The following is a 20,942-nucleotide window of genomic DNA, read 5'->3' on the forward strand; positions in this document are numbered from 1 at the left end:
TTAAGGTGTGGTTGCCCCATCCAGCCGTCTTCCCCATTGTCCCATTGGGGAAGCCCGTGGTTCGTTAAAGTTGGTGGCATTGGTATCTTGAAAATGTGTCTCTGCTGTGAGGCTCGTGAAATGGGAAGGCCGGGCATCTCTCTCTCTCTCTGTCTCTCTCTCTGTCTCTCTCTCTGTCTCTCTCTCTCTCTGTCTCTCTCTCTGTGTCTCTCTGTCTCTCTCTCTTTGTCTCTCCCTCTCTCTGTGTCTCTCTCTGTCTCTCTCTCTCTGTCTCTCTCTCTGACTCTCTCTCTTTCTCTGTCTCTCTCTTTCTCTGTCTCTCTCTCTCTTTCTCTGTCTCTCTCTCTCTGTCTCTCTCTCTCTGACTCTCTCTCTCTTTCTCTGTCTCTCTCTCTCTGTCTCTCTCTCTGTGTCTCTCTCTCTGTGTCTCTCTCTCTCTCTGTCTCTCTCTCTCTGACTCTCTCTCTCTAACTCTCTCTGTCTCTCTCTCTCTGTCTCTCTCTCTCTGACTCTCTCTCTCTCTCTGTCTCTCTCTCTCTGTCTCTCTCTCTCTCTCTGTCTCTCTCTCTCTCTCTGTCTCTCTCTCTCTGACTCTCTCTCTCTTGTCTAATGGAAGGCCTTCGCCCTGAATAATTTATCGTTGCGTCTCGATGCAAGGCAGCTGGAAATGCCGCTAATGCAAAAGGGCCAGGAACTTCGGCCAGCCGAAGGAAAGGAGGAGAGCCAATTTCCAGAAAAGGGAGTAGTAAGAGTTGTTTTTCGGCTTTCGATCCTTCTAGAAAAAAGCTCTCCAGCATCTCTGGGGTTTCTTCGGTTGGATTCGATTCAGTTCGATTTGGAATTCAATTCGGTTCTGATCCGTTCTTTTCTGTACGCGATGGTATTTTCTATTCTCGATTTTCTTCCGTTCTTGTCTTCTATCTTCTGTTTTGTCTGTATATTTTATTTTCTCTTCTGTCTTCTATGTTCTCTTCTATTTATTTTCTCTTCTATTTATTTTCTCTTCTCTTCCATGTTTTATTCTATTCTTTCTAAATTCTATTCTATTTTCTATTATTGTGCTATTCCGTTCTATTCTACACTGTATTTTTCTCTATTCTATTCTATTCCCCATTCTATTCTATTTTCTATTATTATTCTATTCTATTATTATTCTATTCTATTCCCCATTCTATTCTATTTTCTATTATTATTCTATTCTATTATTATTCTATTCTATTCCCCATTCTATTCTATTTTCTATTATTATTCTATTCTATCATTATTCTATTCTATTCCCCATTCTATTCTATTTTCTATTGTTATTCTATTCTATTATTATTCTATTCTATTCCCCATTCTATTCTATTTTCTATTATTATTCTATTCTATTATTATTCTATTATTATTCTATTCTATCATTATTCTATTCTATCATTATTCTATTCTATTCTCTATACTATCCTAATTTTGATTCTATTTTCTATAAGGGTACTCGACCCTTCCTCTCTTTAATCCTTCCTTCCTTCCCTCCCTCCCTTCCTTTCCTTCTTCTCTTCCCTTCCATCTCCACCTCCTCTCCTTCCTTCCCTTTTTTCCTTCCTTTCTTCCCTCCCACCCTCCCATCAAAGCTACCCCCAAAATGATGGCACTGGGAGCAAATTGAGCTGCTTTGAAGCATTTTTTCCCTTCACCAAGCTTTCTCCTCCTTTCTGCCTTTTTCCATCACTCCTTCTCCTCTTTCTCTTGGATTCCATCTCCATCTCTTTCGTTGCTTCTTCTGCCACCCTCCCTCCCTCCCACTTTTTGAGCGCCTGGAAATTCAGCTTATCTTCCAAAGCTTTTTGGGTACACCCTTCAAACTATTTCAGATCGGGGTGCTTTTTTGGGGGTGGTGGGGGTGGTATTATATCTTCTTGGAAGCAATGGGGGTCGCGTGATCCTCCTCCCCCCTGAAAATAACCCCCCCCCCCACACACACACACACTCTCCCACCAACCTTTTAGAAGAGACTCACCGGAAAACCGGCCCAGATGGGACAGGAGTTTCCTATGGGATGCTGCGACGGGATGGAAGTGGTAACCAGCAAACTCAACGTCACGATGAGGACTCCTAAGATCATCTGGATGAAGCCCAAAAGGAGGATAATTTGCAGCCAAGCCCTCCGGACACGCAAGTGTGTAAAACTGTGCGAAGTCCGGCCAGTTAAGGAGTAGCTGGAATCGCTGCGGGAGGGCATGGTGATGCCCAAAAAGGAGACTCATGGAAGTGGTCCAAAAAACAGCCCAAATAATATATATATAGTTATATATATATATTTTAAAAACTGAGGACTAGGAACATGGAGGAAAAAAAACCTAAGAGATTATTTCCACTTCTTTCCATGCAGATACGCTGAGCCAATTCCAATCCCTGGATTATCACCGTCCAGTCCTTATAAAATGCATATTTTGCAGACCAAATTCCCTCCCCAATTAAAGGAAAATCAGCCTGACGAGACCTCCAACTTGCAAAGGGTTTAATTTTAAAAACATGTTGGTTTTTTTTAGCTGGGATAATTTTGGTCCAGTTTTGCTAGCAGACCGGTCTGGAAATCCATGAAAAAGAGAGCTTCTGGGCCCGTGCAGAGAGCCTGATCAATTCCAAGTGGGAAGGCCAGGGGAGGAGGGGAAAAAAAGCAATGTAATTCCAGCTGTTTTTTTTAATTATTATTATTATTTTCATCTGGTTCACAGGTTATATTTTTTGGGGGGTCTTCCTTCAAAAACAGAGAGATCGTCTGTTGGTTTTACGGAGCGAGATTATCCTACAACGAAAAATAATCAAAATGAAAAGGAAGTACAAGAAACAGAGACTGACAATTTCCTCGTCCAACGAGACTCCTGGGGTGGGTAGAAAATCCAACGAGGTGCCCGGGGCCTTAATTACGCCAACCAATTTTACCCCCGCAAATTTCAGCCTCAGAAGCCAAAAACATCGAAGCTGCCCATAAAATGCTGGGGCTTTCTCCTCCTTTCTGCTTTTTCCATCCCTCTTTCTTTTCTTTCTCTTTCGTTCCATCTCTTTCTTTGCTTCTTCTGCCTTTCTGCTTGCCCGCCTTTCCCTTCCATCTTTCTTCGCCCTCCTTCCCTTCCTCTTTTCTCTATCACTCCTTCTTTTCCTCTTTTCTGCAATCTCTTTCTCGTTTCTTTCCTTCCTTCCCTCCTTTGTCTTTCTTTCCTTCCCTCTCCTTCCTCCTCACTCTCCTTCCTTCCTGCCTTCTTGACTTCCCTCCCTCCCCCTCTTCCCCTTTCCTTCCATCTCTATCTTTCCTTCCTTCTCTCCTCCTCACTCCCTTCTTGCCTCCCCTCCCCTCTGTTCCTCTTTCCATCTCTATCTTGTTTCTTTCCTTCCTTCTCTCCCTTTATCTTCCCTCTCCTTTCTTCTCTCCTTCCTCATCGCTCTCCTTCCTGCCTGCCTTCCCTTCCTCCTCCTTCCTCTTTCCTTCCATCTCTATCCCTATCTTCTTGTTTCTTTCCTTCCTTCCTTCCCTCCCTCCCCCTTTCCCTTCCTCTCCTTCCTTCCTTCTCTCCTTCCCTCCCCCTTCCTTCTCTTCCTTTTTCCTTCCCTCTATCTTGTTTCTTTCTTTCCTTCCTTCCCTCCCTCCCCCTTTCCCTTCCCACTCCTTCCTTCCTTCCTTCTCTGCTTCCCTCTTCCTCCGTTCCTTCCTTCCTTCCCTTCCTCTTTCCTTCCATCTCTATCTTCTTCTTTCTTTCCTTCCTTCCCTTTTCCTTCCCTCCCCCTTCCTTCTCTTCCTCTTTCCTTCCCTCCATCTCATTTCTTTCCTTCCTTCCCTCCTCCCCCTTTCCCTTCCCACTCCTTCCTTCTCTCCTTTCCTCCTCCTCTCTTTCCTTCCTTCTCTTCCTCTTTCCTTCCATCTCTATCTCATTTCCTTCCTTCCTTCCCTCCCTCCCCCTTTCCCTTGCCTCTCCTCCCTCCCTCCTCCCCTTTCTTCCTTCCCTCTTCCTTCTCTTCCTCTTCCTTTTCATCTCCATCGCTCTTCCTTCACTCTCCCTTCCTCTTCCTCCTCCCCACAGCTGGCAAACATCTGTAGTCAGTCATCCACGCAGTGTATGGGGGGGGGGAGAGAACAGGGGGGAGAGAGAGGGGTGGCAGTAGCTGCTAAGGGCTCTCAACAAGCTTGCTAAAATCCCCTTTTTTGTGCCGTCACCCAAAGAAACTTTGTGGTCCAGATTTATTATTATTATTATTATTTTTTGCTGCTCTTCACCATCCCAAAAGGAAGCCAGGAGAGTCTGTCCCCTCCCTCTTCCCCCCAGTGTTTGGTGGGGGGGGGATACTTGCAAAGAGGTCTCTTCTGTGGAGCGGTGGGGATGGGACGGGAAGAGCTCTGGAATTGGGGCACCCCGAACCCCAATCCCAGTGGGAGACCCCCGAGATCCCTATAAATTCCAGGAAGAAAGTCTCAATTTCTCTTGTTTGGGGGGCAAAGAGGCCAGGGGGTTGGGGAGGGGGGGAAGAGGGGGGGTTATCAAACCTTTTTCCCCCTAAAAACTTAAAATTCAAGGCAGCCCTCCCTAGAATTCTCTCCCTTGCAGCAAAAAAACGCAGGCTTTTCCCCCCCACCCCAACAAAGCTCCCCCCCACCTCCAACCAACAGGCTCCCCCCCTGAAAAAAATCAATCCCCACCTTTGTCCTTCTCCCCCCCCCCTTTTCCCCTGTTTTTTTTTCCTCCTGGGCCCCAAAGAGGAGTTAAAATCGGGTGCAGCCTTACCCAGAAGGGGCGGAGTCTTTCTGCGCGGCTGCAGGGACGCTCCAAGCCAGAGATGCTCTTAAGCTCCACCCCCTTTTTTTTTTTTTTTGCTAAGTGCCTGCATCTTTCTCATGCCTGGTCCTGATGCTGCAGGGAGGGGAAAGGGGGAAAAAATAATATATATATTTTTTTAAACACACACACACACACACACAAACACACACACAAACACACACACTGCCCTGCTGCATCTTGGGAGCTGTACTTCTCCGGCCCAAATCCTGAAATGTGACCCCATTCCAAGCTGGTTTCACAAAACAAGAAAAAAAACTGGGAGTGGGGGGAGAGACGTAGCAAATTGATCTTATTCCACAGAGGTAGGAAGTAGGCGGGTGTTTTTAACGTGCTTCCCCCCTCCTTTTTTTCCCCTTTAAAGACTGCTTTGCAATCTCTTGCTTCCTTCCTTCCGATTCTTTCAAAGTTTTCAACAAGATCCCGGGAAGGGTGAATGCCACTTTATAAGGCCTTGGGGAAGGCCACGCTTGGAATATTTGCATCCAGTTTTGGTCACCACGATGTAAAAAAAGATGTGGAGACTCTAGAAAGAGTGCAGAGAAGGGCAACAAAGAGGATGAGGGGATTGGAGGCTAAAACATCAAACATATCTATCTATCTATCTATCTATCTATCTATCTATCTATCTATCTATCTATCTATCACCTATCATCTATATCTATCTATATTTATCTATCTATCATCTATATTTATCTATCATTTATATCTATCTATCTGTTTATCTGTCTGTCTATCATCTATCATCCATATTTATCTATCATCTATGTTTATCTGCCTACCTACCTACCATCTATATCTATCATCTATATCTACCTACCTATCCTCCCTCCTTCCCTCCCTCCCTCCCTCCCTCTCTCTCTCTCTCTCTCTCTCTCTCTAGCTGGCTGTCATCTATAATCCTTATTTATCTATCATCTATTTATACCTACCTACTTACCTATCTACAACTATTGATCAATCGATTGATCTATCATCCATATTTATCTATCATCCATGTTTATCTACTTATCATCTATATCTATTTATCCATCCATCCCTATCTATCTATCTATCTATCTATCTATCTATCTATCTATCTATCTATCATCTCTAATATCTATCTATCATTTCTAATATGTATCTATCTATCATCTCTAATATCTATCATTTCTAATATCTATCTATTATATCTATCTATCTATCTATCTATCTATCTATCTATCTATCTATCTATCTATATCTCTAATATCTATCTATCATTTCTAATATTTATCTATCAATCATTTGTAATATCTATCTATCATCTCTAATATCTATCTATCTATCATCTCTAATATCTATCTATCTATCATCTCTAATATCTATCATTTCTAATATCTATCTATCTATTATCTCTATCTATCTATCTATATCTCTAATATCTATCATTTCTAATATTTATCTATCAATCATTTGTAATATCTATCTATCTATCATCTCTAAAATCTATCTATCATCTCTAATATCTATCTATCTATCATCTCTAATATCTATCTATCTATCATTTCTAATATCTATCTATCATTTCTAATATCTATCTATCTATCTGTCTGTCTGTCTATCTATCTATATTTATCATCTATATTTATCTAATCTAGATCTACCTACCTATCATCTATATTTATCTATCATCTATAATCTATATTTATCTACCTATCATCTACCTATCTATTTGTCTGTCATCTATTCTATATCACCTACCTACCTACATCTATCTATCCCTCCATCCATCACCTATATATCTGTCTATTATCTACTGTCTGTCTGTGTCTGTCTGTCTATCATACATACATCTATCAACCATTCATCTATCTATCAATCATTATCTATTTATTATCTACCTCCCTCCCTACCTCTTTCTCTACCTATTACCTCCAGAGGGTTCCTATTGCAATCCTTCTGTTAAGCTTGGAAACAAAACGTTGTGAGCGGATTCTTGAGCAGGATAGAAGCCACTGGGGAAATGTTTCCCGCGAGGTCTCTTCGCTAATGGAATGAGAGACGCTGCCAATTTCTTCCATCTTTTCGGCTCTGCGGCTAAATCCAGCCGATGGGAATTTCTAACAGGGCCCAGCAAAAAGCCACTTTCTTTTCACAGTCACCTCGAGCTCCTTAAACCGACGTTTCCCTTTGCTTTTAGTTTCTCTGAAATGTCATTTTGCAACGACATTTCTATTCGCAACAAAAGCTCCGTTTATTCCTATTGGCAGCAAAACATGTTTTCACTTAATAAATGGGAGCTGTCCCCTCCTCCCCTATTAGCCCTACTTTTAGCCACCTAACAGCTACAGTAATAATTCCCCCCCCCCCAAAAAAAAGCCTAACTTGAGAACAATCAACACAGAAGTGAAAAAAAGCAAAATATTTTAAACTTTACTCAATTTGGCTGCGTTTACGAGTCTCTTTTAAAACAGCAAAGAAGGAAATTATTAACACCAATTAGTGAAGCCTCGTTGGAGATGCGACTTTTTCATTCCCATTTCCCCTCCTCCAAATTGTATTTTTTTTTTAGCCAAACTTAACTTTTGCTCACGGAAACCCAGAATTAAGAAAATGTGTTTTTTTAAAAAATTAAAACCTTCTTTCCATTCGGTCGCTGGATTATTTGGGAGCTGGGATATGCTGCCGCCTCAATCATCCCCATGAATTATTCACACAAGGGATCGGTGTAGGAAAAGCCATGTGAATTTATAATAAATAATTGTGTATTTTGTTTTGGAGATTTCTCTTAATGTAATCCTGGATCTAAAAAACATCAGCGCCCTCTGGTGGACTAGCAAGCTTCCTGCATGCCTCATGGAGCCCAGTATTTTTTAACTAGATTTGTGAAAGGTTTTGGCAATGCATTCGTGCAACTTGGTTTAACTATGGTCAACCTAGATTACTCGGGCGAGAGGGGCGTGCCTTCCTATTAACAACCGAGCCTGTTGTGTTACTTTACAGCGGTAGTGCAAAAAAACTGAGTTGAAGTCATCAGCTGTTTGAACATTGAGAAAAAAGAATTTTCTAAATGTTCATTTTGTTAACATGTAATTAATCAAGATAATAACAATGAAATGATAACCTTAATTAGTAAAATAAACTGGATATTAATTGCAATTTGGGGATTAGGGAAAAGACCTGTACATCTTATTAATAAATTTCTGTTGAGAGCTGGTTATAAAGGTATAATCTCTTTTGGGCCTGAACAGAGGAGAGGTGAGATAAATAGTAAACAATTTTTAGTTAACTACAATAATAATAATAAGGAAATGTCAATGGATATTATTTAATGATATATACAGGTGTGTTGTACTAGTAAAAGTAATTCGGACAGAAGTGCTAATTTGTGAGTTGTGGGGAGAAAGGGGGAGGGAATGTTAGATATCCTACTAATTGACTCTCTTTTAGAATATGTTATAAAGATGTAAAGTTATGGTAGCAATAGCAAAGAGCCAATCCTGACAAAGCATCAAAAATTGAGGAAGGGTCTTTCGAAGCTTTTTGACCGCTAGAAGCCATCTTCTCTCCCCCCCCCCTCCCTCCGCCAGGAAAACCACGACTGGCTGAAAACCAAGCGAGATAAAATGTAGTTTTATTCCTTAAATAAAGTTCCATACTTCTGTCTTGCGCTTGGCACAGCAAATAATAATAATAACAACAACGACAACAAATGGGGAGGGGGCCATGGGGGGAGGAATATTGCATTTGCACATGGACAGACGCACGAAGAACGGGGGGGGGGGCACCCCACAAATCCTTAGGGGATCAAAGAAGAGGGGAAGACGCAGGAAAACCTTGGTGGAGGGTCTGAATTTTCAGATACCGACAAGGGGAGACGAGGGGGGGGCGCATCAGGTCGGTTTGGGGGGGGCAACAAGTCAAATGAACAGGATGACACACACACACAGTAAAAAGAGACACTCTGGAGATGTAGAATTTGGGAGACAGACATTCCCAAATCGCAAACACATCGAAGGACACCCCATCCCGCCCCCCCCATACATTGCAAAATTAAACCGGGGGGGTGGAGGGTGCCTCCGTCCATCCTCCCGCCTCCCCCTCCCTTCGGATGGGCTCTGGGGAAAAAAAGAGGACCAGTCAGAGAGTTTAAGACTTCCGCTCGCTTTCGATGTCCCAATTCTCAAAATTTCAGGGCAATCGGAGAAATTATTCCTCTGCAAAAACAGCCGTTTCACTTCGACTGGGCTGAGAAAGGAAAGAAAGAAAGAAAGAACGAAAGAAAGAAAGGAGGGAGGGAGGGAGGGAAGAAAGAAAGGAGGGAGGGGGCAGGGAGGGAGGGAAGGAAGGAAGAAGGGAGGAAGGAAGGAAAGAAAGAAGAAAGAGCAAGGAGGGAGGAAAGAAGCAAAAAGGGAGGGAAGAAGGAAGGAAAGAAGGGAGGGAGGGGCAGGGAGGGAGGTAAGGAAGAAGGGAGGAAGGAAAGAAAGAAGAAAGAGCAAGGGAGGGAGAAAAGAAGCAAAAAAGGAGGGAGGGAGGAAAGAAAGGAGGGAGCAGGGAGGGAGAGAGGGAAGAAAGGAAGACGAGAGGAAGGAAGGAAGGGAAGAAGAAAGAGGGAGGGAAGAAGGAAAGAAAATAGGGAGGGAGGGGCAGGGAGGGAGGGAGAGAGGGAAGAAGGAAGGAAAGAAGAAGGGAGGGAGGGAGGGAGGGAGGGAGGGAGGAAGGAAGGAAGGAAAGAAAGGCAGAAGGGAGGGAGGAAGGAAGGAAAGAAGAAAAGAGATTCACCCCCAAATAAAATAGAAGGCACCATAGAGGGGGCCGAAACGCCAGAGGTGGCTTTTGAGCCAAATAAAATTATTCCCATCGCTAATAAAAATGCCAAAAAACGGGAAATTATCACCTCCCAGTGGCCAGCACCGGAAGAATCGATCAAAACAAGAGAAAAAAGGGAAAACGAACTTTTAAAACAGAGGTTTTTTTTTTCAATCTTAGCAACTTTAAGAAGGTTGGACTTCAACTCCCAGAATTCCCCAGCCAGGGAGGATTCTGGGAGTGGACGTCCACGCCATCCTTACAAGTTGCCACCTAAGCTTCGGGTAGTAGCATCATAGAAATCCCCTCTGGATTTCAACTTACGTCGAGCAGAATTCTACTGATTAATGAACGTCGGTGGGTGTATCCCAAGGCTGGGAGTTTTAAGAGGGGGGTGGACTTCAACTCCCAGGATTCCCCAGGCCAGCCGAGGGGGGGGGGGGAGGGAAATTCTGGGAGTTGAAGTCCACGCTTCTTAAAAGACGCTAAGGGTCGAGAAAAACGGTCTCAAGTAGGAGGAGGAGCGCATGAATGGGGCGGCATGCTCGGCTTAGCCAAATTGGCAGGAAATCGGGGCCGAAAGGAAACTTAAATTTCGGGAAAACCAGCTCCGATCGCGAGTGGAGTGCAGGATCGAAGGCGAAAGAGAAAAGCCAATTTTTTTTTGGGGGGGGGGCGTACAAGCAGGAAGGGAAGACACCCCCCACCCACCCACCCACCCCTGTTCCTCCCGGCTTGGGTAAACTGGAGGAGTCACAAGCAGCTGAGTCCTCGGTCAATTTCGGGCGGAAGAAAAGAAGAGCCAAGCCGCGTCGAGGGATCGGTGAGCTTCACGTTAGTGCAGCCGGAGCGGGGTGGATCCGTCGCGAGATCGCAAGCTTCTGAAATCTGCACAAAAAGGTGGGGGGGAGGAATTTTCCAAGGCCAGGAGGGCAAGGCCGTGCACTTGAGGGGGGGTGGGTGGGTTTCCGTTTCGGTGAAGGAGTCCCGGCGAAATCGGCCAACCGATGACAACTTGCAAGTCGCCGTTCCTTTAGGGGGCCTGGAACGAGTTGGCGGCTGCCCCGGCTGCGGCGTTGGCCGCCGCCGTGCGAACCGTTTGGTTGGACATAACGCCGGCGGCGAATTCGGCCTGGGCTTTTTGGAAGCTGGCGCCGGTGCGACGGTAAAGGGAGTGGATCTGTGAGAAAAGAGAGGGAAATTGGCTGGGAAATTGGACATGCTGGATTTTGCGGAATACGAGGGCGCGAGAAATCGGGGGCTCGTCCGAGATGGAAAAGGAAGAACCGATCCAAATTTTGCATCAAATACAGGCAGTCCTCGGTTTACAAAAGTTTGGGGGACCGATGACCGTTTTTCACCCTTACGACCGTTGCAGCATCCCCATGGTCACATGATAACATTCGGACTCTTGGCAACTGACTCGTTTTTATGACGGTTGCCCTGTCCCGGGGTTGGGTGACCCCCCTTTTGTGACCTTCTGAACGAGCAAAGTCCACGGAGGAGGCCGGATTCACTTAACGACTGTCTTATTAACTCAGCTAACGGCAGCGATTCACTTCGGGAACGTAGCCAAAAACGTCGTAAAATGGGACAACCCTGAGTTAATGCCTGACGTTTCGCTTAGCCACGGGAATTTAAGAGCCCGGTTGTGGCCGTAGGTCGAGGACTACCTATGCTTTCTGCTCTACTCACCCGTTTCAACATGATGATGCCCAGCCCGGCAACGACGGTGAACAACACGGCAACAAGGATCATGAAAATGCCCACCCCTGGGTTTTGTCCGAGAGCGACGAAGCTGATGATCCAACCGCTGGAAGACAGGAAAACGGAGAAAATATAAAATTTCTCTGGAGGAAGGACGGGGCCACGTTTGATCTGCTCACTATCCAAATTCAGGACCGGAAAAACGAAGATGCGCCTGGGATCTAGGCGCCAACCCACTTGACCGGATTCCGCTTAGGAGCCCCCCCTTACCTGAATCCCCAACCGGGAATCCCAACGGCCTGCAGGACGTACATCACGTCTTGGGCGAAGAAGATGAAGAAGAAGACGAAGAAGTTGAAAGAGCTGTCACTCCTGGCATCGAAGGAGGGAAAGAGGGAGATAGAGAGAGGGACGGAGAGAGAGAGGGAAGAGAAGAGAGAGGAGAGGAAGCGAGGGAGGAAGAGCAAGAAGAAAGAGGAGAGAGAGAGAGAGAGGAGAGGGAGCGAGGGAGAGAGAAGAAAGTGAAAGAGAGAGAGAGGGGAGAGAGACAGAAGAGAGGAGAGAGGAGAGAGGCGGGAGGGAGAGAGAATGAGAAGAGAGAGGAGAGCGAGAGAGGAGAGAAGAGAGAGAGAAACAGAAGAGGAGAGGCAGGAGGGCGAGAGAAGGAGAGGAGAGAGGAGAGGGAGCGAGGGAGGGAGAGCAAGAAGAAAGAGGAGAGAGAAGAGAGGGAGCGAGGAAGAGAGAGAGAAGAAAGAGCAAAAGAGAGAGAGAGACAGAGAGAGAGAGGAGAGAGACAGAAGAGAAGAGACAGGTGGGAGGGCAAGAGAACGAGGAGAGGGAGCGAAAGAGAGAGAGAAGAAAGAGCGAAAGAGAGAGAGGAGAGAGACAGAAGAGAAGAGAGAGGAGAGAGGCAGGAGGGCGAGAGAACGAGAAGAGAGAAGAGAGAGGAGAGGGAGAGAGGAGAGAAGAGAGAGAGAAACAGAAGAGGGGAGGCGGGAGGGAGAGAGAATGAGAAGAGAGAGAGGGGGAGAAGAGAGAGAGAAGAGGGGAGGGAGGCAGAGAGAGAGACAGAAAGAAAACAAACATTACTCACCCATATGATTTTATTTTTAATATATTAGCATCACACTTTTATGTCTAGAAATAATTCAGGATAGTGAATATAAACGATAACATACCTTCCTCCTCCTATTTTCCCCACCACGACAACCCTGTGAGGTGGGTTCGGCTGAGAGGGAGGGATTGGCTCAAAGTCACCCAGCTGGCTTTCACGCCTGAGGTGGAACTAGAATTCCCACTCTCCTGGCGATCGGCCCAAATTCACCCAGCCAGCTTTCAGCTCTAAACTGAAACTAGAACTCACGGCCACCCGGAGATCAGCCCAGCTATCTTTCAAATGTAAGGCAGGACTAGAACTCACTCTCTCCCAGTGCTTAGCTCAAATTCTCCCAGCCAGCTTTGATGCCTAAGGCAGGACTAGAACTCACCGTCTCCTGGTGATTGGCCCCAAAATCACCCAGCTGGCTTTCACGCCTAAGGTGGGACTAGAATTCACCGTCTCCTGGTGAGTTCTAGTCTGCCACCTTGTCCCCACTTTCCCTTCAAAGCCTGATCTGAGCCAGGGCCGACTCCTAACCTCAGGCGCACTGACGCAGGGGAGGCGCAACGCCGCCATACCGGAAAGCTTTGTACATGGGCCGATACCAGCACATGAAGGAGCAAGGCGTGAAAATCAAGGCCCAGAGGATGGAGAGGCCGAATCCGGAAGCGCCTGTGGCATCCACACAGAACCAGACGAGGGAGGCCAGGAAGTTGATGAAAAGAGCCACCGTGCTGGCTGTGAAAAATTAAAAGAAGAATAAGAACAACGACGATGATTAGTACACAAGAAAGCACAGATCAGCAACTGGGAAGGAGGGAGGACCAGGCCAGCCCCTAATGAAAACTCAGGAGATCTTAACTTAATCTTATTTTAAGATGTTGGATAACCATTTGGCTGAAGTGGCGAAGGGTTTCCTGCCTAAGCAGGAGGGTTGGACTAGAAGACCTCCAAGGGCCCTTCCAACTCTTCTCTTCTATTTCTTATTCTATTCTGTTTCTTATTCTATTCTAGTTCTTATTCCATTCCATTCCGTTTCATTCCTATTCTATTCTATGCTATTCTATGCTATTCTATTTCTTATTCTATTCTATTTCTTATTCTATTCTATTTCCTATTCTATTCTATTTCCTATTCTATTCTATTTCTTCTTCTAGTCTATTTCCTATTCTATTCTATTCTATGCTATTCTATTTCTTATTCTATTCTGTTCTATTTCCTATTCTATTCTATTTCCTTTTCTATTCTATTTCCTATTCTATTCTATGCTATTTCTAGTCTATTTCCTATTCTATTCTATGCTATTCTATTTCTTATTCTATTATATTCTATTCTACTCGATTCTATTTCCTATTCTATTCTATGCTATGCTATTCTCTTATTCTATTCTATTTCTTATTCTATTTCTTATTCTATTCTATTTCTTATTCTATTCTATTCTATTTCCTATTCTATTCTATTCAATGCTATTCTATTCTATTTCTTATTCTATTCTATTTCTTATTCTATTCTATTCTACTCGATTCTATTTCTTATCCTGTTCTATTCTATTCTATTCTATTCTATTCCTTATTGCTAGGTCCTATTGCTATTCCTACTGCTAGGTTGGCAGAAGCTGGGAGAAGTGACGGGAGCTCACTCCGTTACACGGCGCTGGGGATTCGGACCGCTGAACTGCCAACCTTTTCCGATTGACAAGCTCAGCGTCCTATCCCCTGAGCCACCGCGTCCCTAGTCAAGGACTGCTGGCAAGTAAATAAATTTTTAAAAAGAAGACGACGAAAGGCTGGAGACATTGCTTACCCATCCAGAGGTAGTACATGATGCTGACTGTTTTTTGGAATTCCACGGGGATTTCCACGGAAACATCCTGATAGAAACAAGGCTTCACGGGGCAGATGGAGGGCAGGGGGGGCCAGTTGTTCGGCCTGGCTGCAAACACAGTAAGGAAAAGGTGGGTTTTCGCCGTTCTCGGCGCGGGGAATTGGGGGGGGGGGGCGGAAAAGCACGCCGTACCTGCCCCGCTGCTTAAGGCTGCGTTTCGCAGCTCGCGCTCCCGCCGGTCCAGCTCTTCGGCTTTCCGATTCAGCTCTTCCTGGCGCTTTAAGAGGTCGGCCGTAGCCGCGGTGGCCGCTTCCTAATTGGAAAAACAGGAGGAATTATTGGGTGGAGCTGCAGTGCCCTCTACTGGCCCAGGGGAGGGTAGCTCCCGGGTGCCCTTCAAGGCAGCTTGGAGGCGTCAAACTAACTGCAAAGCATCGGAGTGGGGAAGTCTAGTTTTTTATTATTATTATTATTATTTTTATCCCATGTTTATTTTTCATAAGTCAGTCAAGGGAGTGAGCATAACTCATGCTCTTTCCTTCTCCGATTTTCCGCATAACCAAGGGCTGGGCTGAGAGAGGAGGACTAGAACTCCCAGTCTCCTGGTGATAGGTCCAAAGTCACCCAGCTGGCTTTCCTGTCTAAGGTGGGACTAGAACTCACCATCTCCTGATGAGTGGCACGAAGTCACCTAATTGGCTTTCATGGCTGAAGCAGGACTAAAACTCCCAGTCTCCTGGTGATTGGCCCAAAGTCACCCAGTTGGCTTTCCTGTCTAAGGCGGGACTAGAACTCCGTCTCCTGGTGATTGGCCCAAAGTCATCCTGTTGGCTTTCCTGTCTAAGGCGGGACTAGAACTCCCAGTCTCCTGGTGATTGGCCCAAAGTCATCCTGTTGGCTTTCCTGTCTAAGGCGGGACTATAACTCACCATCTCCTGGGGATTGGCCCAAAGTCACCCAGCTGGCTTTCATGCCTACAGGTGGGACTAGAACTCATCGTCTCCTAGTTTATAGTCTGAAGCCTTCCCCACCAGACCAAACTGCCAATTTCACCCCAATTTCCCCCACCATTTTATCCCCAAATAGACCTGTCTATTTCTACCAATATTTCCACTTCTTTACCTCTCCAGAATGTGCTCTCTCTCCCTCCCTCTCCCCTTACCTGAGTCCCGTACGAGCCGTAATTTCTGGGCTCCGCATTGTTGTTTTTCTTGGGAACCTCCGAGACAGGAACTGTGGGCACAGAGGGGATGGTGGGAGCCGAGGCCGGGGGCTGGAATGGTGGGGGAAGCTGCTCCGAGAGAGAGAGAGAGAGAGAGAGAGAGAGAGAGAGAAAGAGAGAGAGAGAGAGAAAGAGAGAGAGGAGAGAGAAATCTCAAATTTCTTCAGAATGCAACTCACTTAACAATCAACTTACTTAACACTGGACATTCTGTTTCCAACTGTAGTTGTTAAGTGGAGGACTACTTGTAAATCGGGTGGCATTCCAAATTCCTCCTGCTTTCTCTTATTAACTAGCCACGATTTCCACTACCAGTTCGGTCAAACTGGTCCAAACTGGAAGAATACCACTTCTGCTTGATCTATAACCACAATCACAATTCTATCTATCTCTATGTCTCTATCTACCAACCTATCTATATCTATTTTCTCTCTCTCTATTATCTATCTTTCTATCTATATCTATTTTTTTCTCTCTATTTATTATCTATCTTATCTATCTATATCTATTTTCTCTCTCTCTCTTTTCGATTTATTATCTTAGCTTTCTATCTATATTTTCTCTCTTCTATTTATTATCTATCTTATCTTTTTATCTATATCTATTTTCTATCTCTCTTTTATTATTTATCTTTCTATCTATACCTATTTTCTCTCTCTCTCTTTTATTTATTCTATCATCTTTCTATCTATATCTATTTTCTCTCTCTCTCTTTTATTTATTATCTATCATCTTTCTATCTCTCTCTTCTATTTATTATCTTATCTTTCTATCTATACCTATTTTCTCTCTCTCTTTTATTTATTCTATCATCTTTCTATCTATATTTATTTTCTCTCTCCCTCTTCTATTTATTATCTTATCTTTCTATATCTATTTTCTATATCTCTCTTCTATTTATTATCAATCTTTCTATCTATATCTATTTTCTCTCTTTTATTTATTATCTATCTTATCTTTCTATCTATATTTATTTTCTATCTCTCTGTCTCTTCTATCTAATCTCTCTATCATCTATCTATCTCTATCCATCCATCTATCTTTTCTCTCTATCCACCCGTCTCTCTCTTTTAGCTTTCTATCATCTATCTGTCCGTTCATCTGTCTACCTATATCATTTATGTGTCTGTCCATCCATCCGTCTGTCCATCCATCCATCCCCTTCTTTCTCTTTCTCCCACCCATCTATTCACTATCCACCCATCCCTATGTCTCTCTGTCTTTATCTATCTACCTACCTACCTACCTACCTATCATCTCTCTCTCTCTTTCTCTTTTATTTATTATCTATCTTATTCATGAATGCAGATTCTGAAAGTCTGGAGAGGGAGCTGCGACAAACTATCTCCACTGAAAGCCAAAACGCCCGCAAAATGTAAACACAGCAACCCCTCTCCCCAATTCCCCCAAAAGATCGAGCAATTGACTCACCCCCGAACTATCAAAAGGATTATATACATCCAGGGTAGCGTAGTCTGTATTTGGCCTGTGCTGGATTATGCCCGGATCCTTAGAAGGAAAAAAAAAAGAAAGTGACGTGATTAAATTTAAAAAAAAAGAAAATTTATTTATATTTGTACCAGTCCTACCTAGAAACCAACCCAAGTTTCTCTTCTCTTTCCATGTTGAAGCCGAATTGCAAAATCCCTATTTTCAACCTTCCCTTCTTTGCTCCCCCCCAAATATTTTTCTCCCGCAAATTAGGAGGAATTGGACTGCCTCTTTTCAGATTTGATCCAAAGGCATTCAGATTTCATTCGTAGAGAGTTTTCTACGTGGGAATCGCTGCGAGTCTATTATTTTATTTATTAACCATCATTTTAAACCCTTGTCTCTTTTGCCTTATAACGCAAAAAGTCAGGGGGGGGGGGAATGCAGAAATACACACCATGGATTGTGAAGAAGGTAAGGTAGAAATTGCAAATATGAGGCTCAATGGACTGGCCTGATTAGCAAAAGAGCAAAAAATAATCACTTTCATAAAAGTTTGGAAACCCTTGAGGGACTTTTTGCCAAAACCAGGAGAAAAATGAACAGACAATTTTTGAGATTTACTGCTTAAAAAGTGCTGGAAAAAGGCGAATTAGGTTCTGTCATTTTGGAAAACTGAATATTAACTAGGTTTCTAACAGCTGCAAAGGAAACCAAAAATTGCTTCTTTAAATATTTCAATTTTTTTTTCTTTCTTCTTCCTTGATGTATATCGTTTCCTGTTTCTTCTCTCTGTTTCTCTCCGTTTCTCTCTTACTTTCTCTCTCTCTCTGTTTCTCTTCTCTCTGTTTTTCTTTCTCTCTCTCTGTCTGTTTCTTTCTCTCTCTCTGTTTTTCTTTCGTCTGTTTTTCTCTCTCTCTCCCTTTCTTTCTTTTTCTCTCTATCTCTTTTCTTTCTCTCTCTCTCTCTGTTTTTCTTTTGTCTGTTTTTTCTCTCTCCCTTTCTTTCTCTCTCTCTCTCTCTCTGTTTCTCTGTCTGTTTCTCTCTCTGTTTTTCTCTCTTTGTCTCTCTCTGTTTTTCTTTCTCTCTCTCTCTCCTTCTTTCTTTCTCTCTGTCTGTTTCTCTCTCTCTGTTTCTTTCTCTCTCTGTTTTTCTTTCATCTGTTTTTCCCTCTCTCTCCCTTTATTTCTTTTTCTCTCTGTCTCTCTCTCTCTTTTCTCTCTCTCTCTCTCTCTCTGTTTTTCTTTCGTCTGTTTTTTCTCTCTCCCTTTCTTTCTTTCTCTCTCTCTCTGTCTGTTTCTCTCTCTGTCTGTTTCTCTCTCTCTCTGTTTTTCTCTCTTTGTCTCTCTCTGTTTTTCTTTCTCTCTCTCTCCCTTTCTTTCTCTCTCTCTTTCACTCAAGTTGAGGGCCGCCTTCCCTCCCAGTCACATGACCTTGCTATGCCCACCCCAGCCGGTCCTTAGGCAGATCATATTAGCGGTCCGCGGGATTTAAAATTGTGAATGTAGTGGTCCGAGATCCGAAAGATTGGTGACTCCTGCTCTAAGCTGCCGATAAGATAGCCTGCTCCTGAAAAGGGAGGCTGCATCCAGGCTGTGTCCAGCTCATAGGACTTTTTTGGATAAATCTTTTTTAAAAGTTTGTTTTTCCTCCAAACCAAAGCCTCTAAAAACAAGTTAAGATATTTTATTTGCTTTTCACCAATTGCATGTTACTCAAAAGAAAAGAAAACAAAACCCCATTAAATAGACCTAACTTGCTAACAAGGTCAGCTACATTATCCATTGTCTATTTATTGTGAAATAAGCTGGGGAAAGATTATTTCGACACCCTCTTTCTCTCTTCCCCTCTTCCCAAAAAAGGGGGCTCAAATCTCTGTTGGCTTTCAAATCAGGAAGTAGTAAGCACGATCTGTGATTATTTTCAGAAACCAGAGTATTTCAAAAGAGGCCAAAACGAAAGCAAAGAGAGATGCAAAAAAGCAACATTATGTGAAACGTCTCAATTTTTAACAAAGACACAAATGGGATTTCAATGCCCTCCCAGAGTTTTAAAAATAAATTTGTTATTACCCACAACGGGACCAAAATCCCAAATGACTTTGGCCAAATAAGAGTTTTGTCCTGTGCAGTTAAAGGGGGGGGGATTGCGCGATAAATATAAACACCCTTTTATCTTCTTAGCAAAAGGCAAAATTTTGCTAATTCTCCTTCTCTTTTTGCTTCGTAAGGAGTAGAACCAATAAAACAGCCGATGGCCCCGGTTTGTTATTCCAACGCAAATTAAGCTGAAACCCAGCAAAGCAGAAACAGAATTAGATGCCTGATAAATATAAATATTTTGACCAGCTTGGCTCATTTTCTTTAAAGGTGGTTTGTGTGGGTTGGGCTCCATGGTGGCTTACTTGCCAAACTATGATTGAGCTAAAGATTGGTGGGAATAAAAGAAGGGAGGGAGGAAGGAAGGAAGAAAGGAGCGAGGGAGGAAATGAGAGAAAGAGAGAGAGAAAGGAGAGAACATAGAGAAAGGAGAGAAAAGGAAGGATGGAAGGAAGAAGAAAAGAAGGAAGGAAGGAAAGAAGGAAGGAGCGAGCGAGGGAGGAAATGAGAGAGAAAAACAGAGAAAGAGAACAGAGAGAAAGAAGAGAAAAGGAAGGATGGAAGAAGGGAAGAAAAGAAGGAGCGAGGGAGGAAATGAGAGAGAAAAACAGAGAAAGAGAACAGGGAGAAAGGAGAGAAAAGGAAGGATGGAAGAAGGGAAGGAAAGAAGGAGCGAGGGAGGAAATGAGAGAGAAAAACAGAGAAAAAAGAGAAAAGAGAGAAAGGAGAGAAAAAGAAGGATGGAAGGAAGAAGAAAAGAAGGAAGGAAGGAATCTTGGGGTTCTTCTCGTCCAACCCCCTGCTCAAGAAGGGAAGGAAGGATGGAAGGAGGAAGAAAAGGAAGGAAAGGAAGGAAAGGAAGGAAAGGATGGAAGGAAGAAAAGGAAAGATGGAAGGAAAGAGGGAGCGAGGGAGGAAACGAGAGAGAAAAACAGAAAAACAGAGAAAGAAAAGAGAGAAAGGAGAGAAAAGGAAGGATGGAAAGAAGAAGAAAAGAAGGGTTTCCCCCCATTCATTTGGGCTCTCTAACATCCCTCAGGACACACTTCAAAGGGGCCAATCCTCTTTTCATGCTGCGCCCTCCCTTCCCTGAGGACTAGAACCTTGGGCTTCCCATTCCCACAGCGCGGAGCTCTTTTCATTTTCCTTCTGATCCAAGGCCAGCCAAGGCTCGGCCTGGCCTCCCATCTCCAGTCCACCCTTCACTCTCAAGCCAAAAGAAATCCCTGGGGCTGGGCAGCCCCTACCACCCATCCCCTCGCCTTCCCTGGAGCCAGCCTACCTGGCAGGGTTGTTGTTGTTGGTGTTGTGAGCAAGGGGGAGGGGGAAACAAGAAGGAAGGGGGGGGGGAAGAAGCCAGGCTGGGGATGAGCAAGCGAGGGAGGGAGGGGACCCCGGGTTGGAGAGCCACCCCAGGGGATTCCCACCCACCCCCCAAGTTTTCCCACGCAACTACGCACCTGGAAGGGATTCCCCGCGTCTCCCTCGAAAGGGTTCCCCCCTCCGTTCTGGCTCATGCCCGCTCTTCTCCCTCGCTGCCTCCCCTCCCCCCGCGACGGCCGTTCCTTCCGCTGCCCGCACAGGAGACGCTCCGCGCCGATTGGCCGGCCGAGCCTGGCTGCGTCACCCCGCGAGCTGGGTGGGGATTCCCATGCGCGTGACCGGCGGAGGGGCGGCGGCGGCGGCCGCGCGTGACGTCGCGAGGGGAGGGCGCGTGCCTCGCGCGCGCGAGGGGCGACGGGGAACGTAGTCCGCGCGAGGCCGAAGAAGCCGTTTTCTCTCTCTCTCTCTCTCTCTCTCCGTATCAATTGAGGGGGAGGGGGAATGGGGGAGAAATAATAAATAAAATAAATAAAATAGATAATAAATGAATAGATAATAAATAATAAATGATAGATAATAAATGAATAGATAATAAATAATAAATGACAGACAATAAATAAAATACAATAACAAATAAAATAATAGATAATAAATGAATAGAT

At 44.4% G+C, this 20,942-nt stretch overlaps 2 protein-coding genes across 2 annotated transcripts in view; both read right to left on the minus strand.

Annotated features, from left to right (window-relative positions):
- The window catches only part of LOC116520132 (kinesin light chain 2-like), an 18,649-nt gene extending 16,431 nt beyond the window's left edge, over nucleotides 1–2,218 (minus strand). Inside the window, exon 1 of the mRNA XM_032234283.1 lies at nucleotides 1,997–2,218. Coding sequence (XP_032090174.1) covers nucleotides 1,997–2,218 — 222 coding nt within the window. The remainder of the gene's footprint in view (nucleotides 1–1,996) is intronic.
- Nucleotides 2,219–9,468: 7,250 nt separating this feature from the next.
- SCAMP3 (secretory carrier membrane protein 3) lies at nucleotides 9,469–20,602 on the minus strand. Its single transcript, XM_032233940.1, has 9 exons — nucleotides 20,418–20,602; nucleotides 16,859–16,936; nucleotides 15,368–15,496; nucleotides 14,398–14,518; nucleotides 14,185–14,313; nucleotides 12,960–13,119; nucleotides 11,553–11,654; nucleotides 11,271–11,388; nucleotides 9,469–10,755 (listed from the first exon to the last, which is right to left on the minus strand). Exons 1-9 carry the CDS (start codon nucleotides 20,472–20,474, stop codon nucleotides 10,609–10,611), a joined length of 1,041 nt encoding a protein of 346 aa, XP_032089831.1. The 5' UTR covers nucleotides 20,475–20,602; the 3' UTR covers nucleotides 9,469–10,608.
- Between the last annotated feature and the right edge of the window lie 340 nt (nucleotides 20,603–20,942).

This window comes from Thamnophis elegans, chromosome 17 (assembly GCF_009769535.1).
Source record: "Thamnophis elegans isolate rThaEle1 chromosome 17, rThaEle1.pri, whole genome shotgun sequence".
Taxonomy (NCBI): Eukaryota; Metazoa; Chordata; class Lepidosauria; order Squamata; family Colubridae; genus Thamnophis; species Thamnophis elegans.

What these genes read in the sequence shown, in the direction of transcription:
- SCAMP3 (XM_032233940.1), bottom strand. Translation starts at nt 20,474, where the DNA reads ATGAGCCAGAACGGAGGGGGGAACCCTTTCGAGGGAGACGCGGGGAAT. An exon ending in ACGGCTCGTACGGGACTCAG is followed by an intron (nt 14,519 to 15,367) that starts GTAAGGGGAGAG and finishes TTTTCCAATTAG; the next exon opens with GAAGCGGCCACCGCGGCTAC. An exon ending in CCCATGTACAAAGCTTTCCG is followed by an intron (nt 11,655 to 12,959) that starts GTATGGCGGCGT and finishes CTTCGATGCCAG; the next exon opens with GAGTGACAGCTCTTTCAACT.